Source organism: Stegodyphus dumicola, chromosome 10 (assembly GCF_044657685.1).
Source record: "Stegodyphus dumicola isolate Sdum_Otavi_A_Nest chromosome 10, ASM4465768v1".
NCBI classification, from domain to species: Eukaryota; Metazoa; Arthropoda; class Arachnida; order Araneae; family Eresidae; genus Stegodyphus; species Stegodyphus dumicola.
In genome coordinates, this window is record NC_140777.1 from 185,428,950 (window position 1) to 185,444,203 (window position 15,254).

General features: G+C 37.0%; 1 protein-coding gene across 1 annotated transcript in view; it reads right to left on the reverse strand.

The window, feature by feature from the left end:
• Positions 1-10,467, reverse strand: part of LOC118204847 (limulus clotting factor C-like) — a 122,912-nt gene extending 112,445 nt beyond the window's left edge. Inside the window, exon 1 of the mRNA XM_085825992.1 lies at positions 10,239-10,467. Coding sequence (XP_085682118.1) covers positions 10,239-10,263 — 25 coding nt within the window. The 5' untranslated portion in view covers positions 10,264-10,467. The remainder of the gene's footprint in view (positions 1-10,238) is intronic.
• Positions 10,468-15,254: the final 4,787 nt, after the last annotated feature.

Genomic DNA, 15,254 nt, shown 5'->3' on the forward strand with positions numbered 1-15,254 from the left:
TGACTTGAATTATTCTACGTTTTAATAGGAGGACCGGAAAGTATGTCGTTTATGCGCATGTTGACAACAGAATGCTAAGGGCAGAAGTGGAAGCAAATCTATGTCAAACACTCTTAACCAACCTTGGTCGACCATCCAAAAACATTTAAAGCAGAATGGGAAAATAAGCAAAGCAGGTGTTTGAGTCCCCCATAATCTGTTTGAAGAGAACAAAGTCAACCGATCCATCACATGCAACGTATTGCTTCAACGACACCATACAGAACCGTTTTTTGATCACTTGATTACTGGAGACGAAAAATGGGTCCTATATGATAATCCAAAACGCAAAAGGCAGTTTTAATAGAGACATCCCAAACAAACAGTTTACATCCCAAAAAGGCGCTTCTGTGTGTTCGGTGGAGTATTCGCGGAATTGTTCGTTTTGAGTTGCTGAAACCTGGACAAACTGTTAATGCAGATCTTTATTGTGAACAATTGGATCGAGTGAAGCAATCTTTAATCGAAAAATATCCGGCGATTGTCAATAGAAAAGGCATCATTCTGCAACACGACAATGCAAGGCCGCACTGTGCAAGACGAACATTGGAAAAAATGAGTGAATTGGGAGCTGCTGCATCACCCACCATACTCGCCCGATATCGTACACACGGATTTCCATTTATTCCGATCCCATCCCTACAACCAATATATCAAAAAACTCTCTACTCTCACACAAGCTAAATTCTACGGAAAAATCAGCGGCGAATACATCAAATTACTCCCATGCACAACAGATGATCACAGACAATTAACATTAGATTTAAAAACACACAGCATAGAACACTATGTCATTACACCCAAGCACAAAAGACCGATAAAAGTTTTTACCAGAGGCCTACCTATCCTAACAGATACACATGAAATCTCAACTGAACTCACGAATTTAGGCTACACAATCTACAAAGTAGTTCAATTAACACGTTTTAAAACCAAACAACCCATGCCACTCTTTCAAGTACAACTAATGCAAACACCCAACATCGAAAAAATATACAATGAAACACCTAGGCATGTTCATAATCACAGTTGAAAGATACATTAGCAAAAACATTACACCACAATGCCACAACTGCCAAAGATTTCACCACTCTTCAGATAATTGTTTCTTCATACCAAGATGCGTTAAATGTGCCCAAAACCACAAAACATCAGAGTGCCCTACACCAGGAAAAATTGATAACCCAGCTTGTGCCAATTGCTCCAAAAATCACCCAACATCTTATCGCGGTTGCGAGAAATTCCCCAGAAACACTAACAGCTCATCTAATTACACTTTCACTCCAAACAATACAACCCCACAAACAGCTACATTCACACAAGGCAAAAGTTATGCACAAGCTACGTCAAATAATAGTCAAAACACCAGAAACCAGAATAACAACAGCCCACCAAGTTACAATAATTTCACTGACATATTTACTACACTAAAAGAATTAAACTCTATTTTTGGTAACAGTATCATATTTAAATTCTTCACACTTCTCAGATCCAACATAGAACAACTCAAAGCTGCAGATGCACCCATGGACAAACTATTCATTTTATTCAATATCTGTGAAGAAGCCAACATCTTTAATTAATGCATACTTAAAAAAAAAAAAAAAAAAAAAAAAAAAAAAAAAAAAAAAAACTGAAAAATCTTTAAAGTCCAAATACACATTAAAAACTACAAAAATCACCGCTTGCATGGGATCCCTCAGCTCTCAATCTGTAAAGTATTTCTCTCTTCTACCATTGGACACTCCTGTCATGTGACCTGATACAAAGTTAGACCAGACAGCCTCTTCTTCGCCCAACAACGACGCCTTCAACACCTGATGCTACTTTCATCGCACGGTTCCTGCCTGTTCTTGCTGATTTACTCTCCGGCTACGTTATCCCCGAGTGCCTGTACCATCATCATTTTTCATCGTACATAAGAAATATTGCCGTATTTATTGCTTAATTCAGTTATGCCTTACAACATCATACGATTCCAACGTTCGAAAAGTGATTCAAGATCGTTAGGGATAGGACACTTCAGTCCGGGCGCCCTTCAACACGAACGTATCGTTCACGGGTGGTACAACATTTCCTTAGCGCCAAAAAATTTGAAAATTTGAATGATGTCCAAAATGCCATCTTGAGATATTTTACTCAAAAACCAATTGATTTATATCGGTCTGGGGATTGAAAATCTGCACACTAGATGGCAAAAGGTTGTTGATAACGAGGGTCATTACATTATTGATTAAAAATAAAAACGTGTTTATTTATTCGTGTGAATTTAATGTAAGAAAGCGACATTACTTTCTGGATCCCCTATTAGTTTCACCGCAAGTTGACGGTGCCATTGTAACGCACGAAGATCGTGCCTTTCTGTTAATGATTTGAATTACCTAAAGGGTTTCTTTTCACCCTTCTTTCGTGCTGGTAATTTATACACGACTGTGCGAGAATTCGCCAGGTTCATTGTGGGATCTAATTTAGTGTATGTGAAATAACTGAGAACGATCTTACAAGCACAGGCATGATGAAACTTAGTCTCGCGCTTGAATATGGTATTAAGTTTTGGGACTGGGATATGGAAAAAAACAATTATCCTGTCACCTGATATTTGGCATAACTTGTGATTTTTTTATCTTTCTTGAAAAGATACAAGATACAGCAGATCCAAGTGGTAATAAACCATTTTCAACATCACTTCGTGTTAACAAACATCATTTCGAGGTAATAACTCATTTTCTACCATGTTCAGGCGTTATTAAGTATTTGGAGTAGGAAGTGTATAAAATCCGCTCTTTCGTAACAGCTATTTGAACCACGGATTCTCTACTTTTTAAACGCATTCATCATTCGACTGGAAAGGAACATAAATAATTATATCGTGGAAAGGGTATATGCACTGAAAAGTGACGTAATTGGTACAACTCTGATATACGCCCTAATTTCACCAAATGTGGCGATATGTGTTCTGCGCTGGTTTTTGGCGCGATTGCGTGTTGTATGGCAACCCTGTTGACGTTGAACAATCTTTCGCTGGAGTTCATTGGTTCCCGTCATGCTTTGTGTCTGAGAAGCTAGGGGGGGGGGAAGATTTAATGGTGAAAGTTGTTGAATTGAAGTTCGGCATAAGGAAATATCGTCATGGCCATCCTGTTGAGGGGCAATGGGTGTTTGGAGGTGTGGAAAGAAGGCATGGGATATTATTTTTAGTGGCTGTGCGTGATAGAAGTAGGGATTTGTGATTATTTGTTATTTTATTTATTTGTGAACCATAGTATGAATTTTCTGGATAATGTGTCTGGCTGTTATATAAATACGATAGTGATTACGTGGCGGCATGTTAAAGGCGGTATGAAATTGGTATTTCTGCTGTTCGAAAAAGCATTAACGGTAAGTGCATTTTATTTTATTCTTGTTCTTATTTTGTAGAATGTTATGTTCATTGTTTTTTTTTAGTATGAATTTCTGTCGTTATTGTTGTTTTTTTTAATTGTTTGAAATTTATTTTAGTTATTTTATTGATTAGTGCGTACCGTCTAAATTGTGCAATTCGTAGATGTTTTTTAAATTTGAAACAGAACGCTGTGTACATGGTATTCTTTGAAATTTATTGTTGTTATGTTAATTTATTAAAGTGAGGTGTGCGTAGTTCGTAAATTCGTTTGTTGCCTAAATTGTGCAATTCGTAGATGTTTTTTTAAGTTTAAACAGGATGCTGTGTACATGGTATTCTTTGAAATTTATTGTTATGTTAATTTATTAAAGCGAGGTGTGCGTAGTTCGTAAATTCGTTCGTTGCCTAGATTGTGCCAATCGTAGATGTTTTTTTAAGTTAAAACATATCGCTGTGTACATGGACTCTTGTCAAATAATTTTGGTTAGAAACTTCACGGTTTTGCTATCTAAATTTTTTGTTTTTGTTTCGGATTTTTAGCTTAAATTTTGTGTTCAAAACGTGGTTTTTGCATTCGCGAAAACCGTGTTTTTGGAGACATTTTAGGCTTAACGTTCGAAATGTAGACAAAAAATTTAGATAGCAATATGGCAGCGTGGAGTTTCTAGCCAAAATTGGCGCCTTGAGGGCGCATATCAGAGTAGTTCCACATAATTCATTAAACATTCGACTGGAAATGTGGAAGGATTGGCCATAATTCATTGTATGTTTCGTTAAAGGACACCGGTGCAGGGAGGAGACCCTGCCCCTGCATTGGTATATTTTTACATTCTTCTTGAATATCTGGGTTACAAAATACTAAATTCTCTCTCATACCAAATGTACCTAGATGAGCACATACGCCGAGGAGGGTAACCACTGTACGATTTACGTATAAGCTACACAAGCTATAGCTTAGGGCCCCCCAAAAATTAAAATATAGTATAAATATCGTATTAAAATATAGTATAACTGAGTTATAAAGGGCAGCATATCTCAAATAGCTTAGAACCTTATCGAGTCTAAATCGGGTCTAAGGTAACATTTAACTCATGAAAACGAAGAGAAGTAAGGAAATCTATAAAAGAACGACGAATGGCAAACAAAAGGGCTAACCTCTATCGACTTGCTGTTATGTTTAATGAAAAGAGCAGAGGATGACGCTCTATCATAGATACATTTTTGCTCTTTTGTAGAGACATTAGGTAATTTTTGGAGGCAGAAGAGATATGGTCACTTTACTTAAGCTGTTCCGCCAAACTAAGGTAATGACACTACAGGGTTAGGAAGTCACCCTAGTCATTGCTAGCAATCTGACGGTTAGGCCGCCTTTCTACATTTTACATTAATCTGTAGTTTCTTGGATATAATTATTTTCATTCACTTGCTTCATTATCTCTAAGATGCCTTTGTTGTAGTAATAGTCCGTGAACAGTCTATTCACATAAGCAACGCCTTCGCTGGGAATCGAACCACGGACCTCTGAAATACCAGCTCAGTGTGCTGACCATTACACCACGAAGGCACGCTTGGAAGGCGGAAGAAATGCCTTACATACTCCCCCTTTTAAAGGGCGAGTGGGGTTTTTAGTGCACCCAATCACCAAATCCTGGGTGTGGATAGTCATCATCCACAACCCTTTTAGTTCGTGCGCCACTGTAGAGACATTAGGTTTTTATTTCGGAAGCAGGCAAGATGAAAAATTTGCTATCGCCTTCGCCGGGAATCGAACCACGGACCTCTGGAATACCGGCCCAGCGTGCAGAACCACTACATCGCGAAGGCACGCTAGGAAAGTGGAAGAAATAACTTATATACTCCAATACGACTGGGGTTTTCAGGGGACCCAATCGCCAAATCCTGGGTGACGAGAATCATCATCCAAACCCCTTTTTAGTTCGGGCGCCACGGGTAGAGACATTAGGATTTTTTCGAAGCCGGAGAGATGAAAAATTAGGAATGACTTCGCCGGGAATGGAACCACGGACCTCTGAATTGTGTTGACCACTCAGTGTGCTGAGCACTACACCACGAAGGCACGCTAAGAAGGCGGGAGAAATACCTTACACCTTCAGTATGCTAATAAACTTTGATTTTTAATAACCGCTTATTAAAGGGAGAGTTGACAACGACAATCTACGATAGCTACCCCATCCATTCAAATTTCTTAGGAACAGAAGCTTGTAGTTGCTTGCTAAGTCCTTTTATAATAATTTAAAAGGCAAAAAGCAAAAGCAAGAATAAATATTTTCCATATATAACATTTTTTATTATTCTTTGTAGCCCTCACTAACTCTTTACTGATTTCATGCATGACAACATTTCGAAAACTAAATTGAAACTATACGTGAAGTGAAAGTAGTAGTTATTATCTAGTAGAAGTAGTTGTAGTTATCATGACCAATAATAATTGTTGCCTACACGTTTTCCGGGGAGTTGTTTTTCCATGTACAGGGGGGGTTTGCATCTATCAGGAAAACACTTTTCTCGAAAACGAAAGTGGAAATAACAGTACTTGCCATTAGGGTTATAACGGCTCCGAGACTTACTTCGATCATTAGATGATCGACTGCTATTTCTTGAGCTAGGACGAGAATTCCTTGTGACAGTTAGTTTTTCGAATTTATTATCCAAAGCTGCAATTTGTTGTCGTAATTCAGCAATAGCATCTGCTCCTGGAGAAACAATACTGCTGGCACAGTATAGTTCTTGTTTCGGTTGCATTTCGGTGACACGATCGGCCATTAGAGCTAGTTTTTCGATATCTTCATCACTAACAATTAAAATATTGCTCACAGAATCTGGCATTTTCTGCAGAAATAGAGTTTTAAGAACTTTATCCGAAATGCCATCGGTAGCAAGATTTCGCATTTTTTGTAAAAGTTGACTAGGTTTACTGTCTCCCAAGTGTATGCCTGTTAGCAGTCTCTGTAAACGTTTATTTTCACTTTCTTTAAAAGTGTTTAAGAGACGTTCTTTAGCAGCAGTATATTTGGTTTTGCTATTATCACTTATAATATCCCATAAACTTTCAACAAATTTTGCTTCCAATTGCGAAACTAAGTAGTTGAATTTAGTTTCCTCGGCAGTTATTCCACAAATAGAAAACTGTGCTTCTACTTGATAAAACCATATCTCTGGCTTTAAACCCAGAGATAAGGGTATTTTAACACTTACCCGTGCTATTTCTTCATTAATCGCCGATTCTTCACTTTCTGACATCTTTATCAATAATTCCGAGCTCACCAAGAATGTAGTTGCTTGTTAAGTTCTTTTATAATAATTTAAAAGGCAAAAAGCAAAAGCAAGAATAAATTTTTTCCATATATAACATTTTTTATTATTCTTTGTAGCCATCACTAACTCCTTACTGATTTCATGCATGACAACACTTCGAAAACTAAACTGAAACTATACGTGAAGTGAAAGTAGTAGTTATTATCTAGTAGAAGTAGTTGTAGTTATTATGACCAATAATAATTGTTGCCTACAAGCTAATTATTAAGATAGACTCGAAAACTGATGTAAATAATCCTATGAATCCGCTCAATCTTCTGCACTCTAATCTTGGGGAATAACCACTGAGCCATCAGCGTGCGTTTAGCTTCACGATTCTGGAAGGTGCTAATGGTTATTCACCTAGATTATTTATATATGCTAATATTTACTTATCTAGAATATTTATAGTTTACTTACCAAGATATTATAATAAATGTACACTGCGCGCGCACTCACACACACACACACACACACCAAAAAAAAAAAAAAAAAAAAAAAAAAAAGAGAGATAAAGAAAAAGGTACAGTTCTGTATCTCTCGTTCTACTGGATTGATTGACGAAATTCAACTTGCGTTTTTCATGTCTCGAAAGCGCGACCTAGGATATGTATTAAATTTACATATAGCGTTATTTAACATAGGTATTTTGACACAAAATCGGACTTTTTCTGAAATGACATGCCAATTTATTTCCATATTTCCATTCTATGACTCAAATTATGCCAAACTGCTAATATTTGTTAAAATCTTACGAGTAGATTTTTAAAAAATTAGCTTTCAAAATTTTAGCTCCTCAGTGTTAATGGAATTTAATATATATTTATTAATATATCTTTTTTTATTAAACTTATTTCATTCTTCCTTTCATATTTCGAAATTTACGTTCATTCCAAATAAAATTCGCATGTTTTTTATGATTCACTTTTAAAATTTGTATTTTTAAAGAATTTTTGCAAATTTTTCGAACTGTAACCTGTAAAATTTTTACCATCGTCTTAAAGTAGACGTATTTCTATACTTACAAACATTAGAGTTTTTTATTCAAAATTTCCTAAGATAAACGTGAATTTACATTTTGGCGCTTTTTGAAATTTGGCGTATTTATTATAAGCGATAATACCGAAAATTTGGTTATAATTATTTTAAAGTATGAAAGATGACCTTTTCTCCGCTCGTAGACGGTGAAGAAAAATAGGTTGCTATAAATTAAGAAGTTTGCCTGGCGAATCATTCTTGGCGCAAACTGATTTTGTGTGTATGTTAGAATAATGTTATGTATAAATGTAAATATATATCTTAAGTCGTGCTTTTGGGATACGAAAAACGCAATTTGAATTTCGTCAGTCGGTCCAGTAGAACGAGAGATATAGAATCCCCCCCCCTGAGTTTTCGCAGTGTACCTTCTCTTGTTTTATTATTTTTAATATTAGGCTTCATCATAATTTTACAGATTTTGTTCCGAGCCTAGTAAAGCTCTTAAATCGTATTAGCTTTTCATTTCAAATTTATTTAATTTCATTAATTTCAGTAGACTGTAAAATATTAATTTGTGTTATCTGTTTGTAGCTGCAAACAGTACTCGCATAGTAACGGAAACAGTGATATAGTTTCCCTTATACTTTTTATGAGCATTACAGATGCATCCTAAGAACAAAAAGGCAATTTTCTATTAATATTTTCTACATATAATCGTCCCCAAAATATTTCGATTTATATTTATCTGAGATACTCACATTATTTTTATCCTCGCTTCCAATCCTACTGTTTGGTTGTCATTAATTACAGTTAATTAAATTTATAATCACGGTTTACAGAATACCCGAACTCTAGAGGCAAACTGTTGAACATTTTTTTTTAATATAGTACAACTCCAATTATCCGAACTCCGACTATCCGAATCGCAGATTATCCGAATCGTTTTCAGAATTTAAGAAAAAAAAGTAAGATGGAAACTTAGTGTTGGACAATCAACGATTTCAGACATAAAAAGGAGCAAACCGACACTTTTAAACTTCGTGTCAGTGCTTGAAAACGAAGATGGAAATTCTTCAAGAAAATCAATGAAGGCAACAGCAAACAAAAATTTAGAAGTTGTCGTTTTCAAGTGGTTTTTGCAGCATTGTTCTATGGGAAACCCAGTCGTGGGTCCGATTCTTTGTGAAAAAGCTAAGATCTTAGCTCAGAAGCTTGGTTGTTCATTCTTTAAAGAAGTAATGGCTGACTAAGAAATTTTAAGTGCGGGCACGGTGTCCGTCAAACAGCTTATTTTGACCGAGATGTTTAGCAAGCAATGACTTTCAGCACTAAGTACTGTACAGTACGCTATATAACATGTACATAAAAGTGTTTCCTTTTCATTTTAATTAATTAAAATCTCTTTTGTCACCCAGACAGCCTACTACGGTACCGAAGGGCACAGGTTCGAATCCCCGGTAAGACATGGATGTTTGTAAATGTATAGTGTCGGTGCGGCATGGCGGCACTCTAAATATGCGGCGAGCCGAAAGTCCTCTCGTGTGGATTGGTGGATGAGGAGAGGGGTGGCAGACTCCCGAGGCGCTCTCCTTCAAAATTGGGTGTGGAGAATAGAAGTCCAATCTCTCTTCGGAGTGGGCTCTGGCAATTATTGTTCCAAGTAATATGGACAAGACAACAACAACAATAAAACCTCTTTTTCTTAAAAAATAGTTTTTTTCTCCTATTTTCAACATACAGTAGTTCTACTGTATTTCGAATTTGATAACGCTTCATACATTGTTAGTTTGTTTATGATTTTTTCTTTTTTTAGTCCAAAGGGATTTCAGTCCCGAAGGACTATTGCTTTCGTTTTGGCATTTTGCGTCGGACTCATAAACGTCGGTTCACTTTTCAAACTGTTGCCACAAAATGTTAGAGTCCTGCATTATATTTGAAGAAATTAAATAATGAAAAATCTGCATAAATGATTGTCTATTTCTCGCATTGTGATAAAACAATGGTACATAGAGCCATCGAATTTTGAATGACGAAATCCTACTGCGAATATGGGCATCTGAAATCCCAAATTTGGAATTTGTTTTATTATAGATTTTATATTTTGTAAAACTTTAACGAATTTTTGATTTACAAACTCAATGCTTTAAAAGCGAGAAATGGCAACGTTATATATATAAAAAAAAATACTTTTATCTCCAGCTCGCGAGACTGTGTATATCGGAAATTCTAAAGATATGCTTAATTTAACATTATTTTGCGATATTGCTCTTGAACTGAATTTTATGGTTTAAGTGCAAAGAACATGATATTTAATAAATAAAGGTAACACTCAAAACGTTAAAAAAACGCTCCTTTGGACGTAATTTAAAATCTGAAACATTTCAGATTTTTTTTTTTTTTTTTTTTTTTTTTTGACATTTGGTAGATTAATTTTTAAAATAAGTGTTTGGTTGAGAAAGTGTATTGAGGTCAGGCAGATTTAAAGAAAAATTCTATTTAAAACTGTAATCTAAAATGTACTTACATGAAAGAACTCCGATTGACTTCATGGTGAGAATCCCTCTTTATCCACCACGAAAGTGACTGAAACAACTTACTTAAATTTCACAAAAACCTTTTCCTGAAAACATTCTACGAAGCTAGATCATATCTTTTGCAAAATTAGCCAATCGTTAAGTGCAACACGAAACAAAAACACGCTTAGTGAGTGACCTTTTCGAAATTGAATATTCGGCACCGCTTCTTGCATCTCGATGGAAAGTCCTGTTGCTTCAAGGTCGGTGTGCTTAAAAGAACAGGATTCCCCACAACAACCAGAATCTTCTCAGTTTTTTTTTTTTTTTTTTTCCCTGCTGCGGAAACTGAGAAATTACAAAATGCGTGACGTACTGTTTACAAATCTAAAGATGAAACTGTCATTATTTCTCTTTTGCGGATTCGTATCCAGATAGTGAGAATGGAAGAAACGAATGACACCCGAATGTGTTTTACTATTCGTCCTCCTAGATTGCTTGAGATTCATTCGCAGAATCTAAAAAAAATTATAAATATTACGTTATGTAAAAGTTCATCAAAAATGTTATAGAGTATTTCACCCGCTTTCTTAGCGTGCCTTCGTCGTGTAGTGGTCTGCATGCTGGGCCTTATTCCAGAGGTCCGCGCTTCGATTCCCGGCAATGGTGCTGCTCATTTTTCATGACTCCTGCTTCCTAAAAAAATACCTTATGTCTCTACAGTGGCGCCCGAACTAAAAGGATGCTTTATGATGATTCTCCATATCCAGAATTTGGAGATTGGGTCTCCTAAAAACCCAGTCGCCCTTTAAAAGGGGGAGTGTATAAGGTATTTCTCCCACCTTCTTAGCGTGCCTTCATGGTGTAGTGGTCTGCATGCTGGGCGCGTGTTCCAGAGGTCCGTGATTCGATTACCGGCGAAGGCGTTGCTCATTTTTCATGACTCAGCTTCTTCCTTAAAAAATACCTAATATCTCTACAATTTTTTCCTCAATCTCAAGCATGAGCGAATCAAAAGATACTGAAAAAGTATAAACGAAAGATGATTCTAAGCACATAGGAATTGGCAATCCTGGTGGTGGACACACAGACCCCCCAGGATTGGTCTGTGTGTGTGTTTTTAGTTCGTGCTGCGCGTAAGCTAATTAATCCAGGGCCACGAAATTTGGTACATAGGCGCTATTAGAGAAGAGCCAGTGCATCGCGAAACGATTTTTTCGAAATTCGAATCAGATTTTTACTTCCTTGTACGAAGTAAAAAGGAAGTATTGTAATTGCGAAAAGTTTCAGGCAGCATATTTCAACGAAAATATCCATTTTCACCGCTATCTAATGAAATTGAACGATGTTTTTGCGTGATATCTGTACTTAAGAACAGAATAAAAGACTCGTTTCCTCCAAAAAAGATTATAAAACTGGTTTAAAATTAATTCTGAAGAGAATTTTTCGTGGCGTCTGTACGTACGTACGTACGTATCTCGCATAACTCAAAAACGAGTAGCCTCAGAACGTCGAAATTTCTGCAATTTTTTTATATTATATTTTAATTAAGTATAATTTTAATTATATAAAAAGTTTTGTATGACCTTTTTTTTTGGAAACAATGTTTTTAACTTCCTTTATATAATTTGAATTCTTTAAGATTTTGAAACGGAAAGTTGGTTAATTTATTTATTAAGATAATTAATATTTGTGTTGTAGAGACATTAATTTTTGGAAGGAGAAGAGAGGAAAAATATGCGCCCGCCTTTGCCCGGAATCGAACCGCAGACCTCTCAATGACGCGCTAAGCGTGCAGACCACTACAGAGCGAGGGTACGCTAGAAAGGCTTGAGAAATACCTTATATACTCAACTTGTAAAGGGTGACTGGGGTTTTTTAGGGGACCCAATCGCCAAATCCTGGGTGAGGAGAATCATCATCCAACACCCTTTTAGTTCAGGCGCCACTGTAGAGACATTAGGCAATTTTTGGAAGGAGAAGAGATGAAAAATATGCAACCGCCTTTGCCCGGAATCGAACCGCGGACCTCTTAATTATGGGCTGCCTCTTAATTATGGCAGACCACTAGACCACGAAGCCACGCTAGGAAGGCTGGAGAAATACATTATAGTGTTAAGGGATATTTCTTATTTCATTGTAATTTTTTTTATATCTAATACATTTTTATTGAAATTTCTGTTTTACTTCCTTGTACGAAGTAAAAAGGAAGTATTGTAATCGCGAAAAGCTTCAGGCAGCATATTTCAACGAAAATATCCACTTTGACAGCTTTCGAATACAATTTGACGATGTTTTTGCGTGATATCTGTACGTAAGGACAGAATAAAAGACTCTTTTCCTCCAAAAAAACTTAAAAAACTGATTTAAAATGAATTCTGAAGAGAATTTTTCGTGGCGTCTGTATGAACGTATGTATGTACGTGCGTACGAAAGTACGTACGTATCTTGCATAACTCAAAACGAGTAGCCTGAGAACACTGAAATTTTGTATATAGGATCTGCTATAACATGTAGATGTGCACCTCGTATTTTGGTTGCAATCGGCCGCACCAAACGTATATAAATATACACTGGTGTGCAAAAATTAAGGACGAAGTCGAAAAATTAGCATATCAGCTGAACGAAGAGGCAGAGCGGACAGAAAGACCAATCAGGAGATTAAGTAAGGTGATGTACGGTAGCACATGCGCAGATATGCAGGTAGACGTAATGGGGGAGTGTCTGAGTAGTATAAAGCATGTTGTCGATGTAAGATCAGTATTTCTGGCAAAGATATTGCACGCCGTATAGCAGTTAAAATCACACCGAGTTGCTGCCTCAACGAGAAATGGCGAATAATCAATCTGTTAGACGACATCTGGATGCTTTTACCCGAGGTCGAATCATTGGGAAGTTGGAGGAAGGCCGCAGTGTGACAAGTGTGGCTGCAGAGTTCGGAATTGCTCACAGCATCGTTTCACGACTTTTAGACAATTGCAAACTACAGGAACAGCTATCCGGGGGTTTAGTAGTGGTCGTCCACGAGGAACCACACCCGCAGATGACCGGTATATTGCCTTACAGGCCAAAAGAAACAGGCGGCAGACAGCGGGAGAAATCGCTAGACACACGACACAGGCGACTGGACGACCGATATCGTGTTTTACCGTGGCCAGAAGACTGCACGGTGGTGGTCTGTTTGCACGACGCCCTGTACGGTGTGTACCTCTAACGCCTGCCCATCGGAGAAGGCGTTCTCTGTGGTGCCGGGAACACAGGAATTGGAGAGACAATGAATGGGGACAAGTACTCTTTACAGATCAGAGCAGATTCAGTCTGAGTAGCGGTTCTCATCGCATACTCATCTGGAGAGAGCGGGGAAGCCGCAATCATCCTTCGAACATCATTGAAAGGGACAGGTATGGAGGTGGCGGTGTTCTCGTTTGGGGAGGCATCATGCTTGGTAGTCGTACAGACCTTCACATCTTCGACGCAGATTCAGTCAACGGGACCCGTTATTGTAACGAGATTCTTCTTCCATATGTGCGTCTTTTTAGAGGCGCTATGGGTCCGCAGTTCCTTTTCATGGACGACAATGCACCATGTCATCGCATAGTAGCTGCCGAACAGCTCTTAGAGAGTGAGGATATTGAACGCATGGATTGGCCGGCACGATCTCCGGATCTCAATCCCATCGAGCATGTATGGGATTTTCTAGGCAGACGCTTGGCAGCTCGTACCTTACCACCAGTAACGATTCCGGAGCTTCGATTGGCGCTGCAAGACGAATGGGCAGCAATGCCTCAACAACTCATTGACACCCTCATTCTCAGCATGGGCAGACGCTGTGAAACCTGCCTAGCAGTCAGGGGAGATCATATCCCCTATTAAAGACCGGATGTTTCTTGCTGGACACCCATCACAGGGATGTTTCGGCCTTCGGTCGCATTGCGCTCCATGCTACTTTTTCAATAAAGCTTCTTTTTATCCCTCTGATTTCTCTTTTAGTAAGTGTTGCTTACATTACTCATGTCCTTATGTATTGGGGATCTTACGGTATTAAATGTGTTGATTTGGAAAGCTTTTGTATAAAGTTATATTGAAAAAACCGTCTCGTCCTTAATTTTTGCACACCAGTGTATTTATATATATCCACTCTGTTACCCGGCTCAGTAATCTCAGTTTCTTTACTCTTATATGTTTGTAAATTGTATATATTTTGCTTTAAAAATGATTGAATTATGTTGTTTTTATCTTCCGGTTAAGGTTTTTATCCCTTAATTTTGGAATCAATATTTGTACAATTATCAACAATTTAAAACTGTTTAACTGTTTAAGTGCGATTAAGTTTTAAATAACATAGCGGACATATTTGTTTACATTTGAAACAGCAGAATTGTAGATTTGTTGCCAATCTAGAGAGACTGAACTTCGCAACACAAAAATAACGCCTTCATTTATTATTGCGAATTAAATCACGACACAAAATTTATTTTGTCGAGGAAATAAGTGTTTAAGACTTACTTCGTAATTTTTAATGCAGATATTTTGAGTTTTTATGTATTTTTGCCTTGTCGCGAAGTGAGAACTGAATTAATTGAATGAAAAATACTAAATCATCTGTGAAAAACTGTTCCTTTTCTGTTTTGTTTGCTTAATTTCTTTCATACATCGTTTTAGCTTTATTATGATATTTGAATAGAACATGTGGCAACGATAATTCTTCAAATGAAATAAATTTTGTGCACTGCAAAATAAATTTTGTGTCGTTATAGTAAACAAATATAGTGAATTTTAAAGAGTGCATTTATTCTATTGTGGTTTATGCGCTGTCGACGAAGTAGATTTAATTCAATCCAATCAATTTAAATGAAATTCAAGAAAAAAATGCGTATAACTTAATATTCCGTACAAGGAAGTCATGTGGTGTACACATCAGATTTTTTTTATTTTACCATAGCACCCATATTACTTACATTTGAAGCACATTACATAGCAGCCTTACATTTGAAACTTAGCAGAATAGTGAATTAAGTTATTGTGCA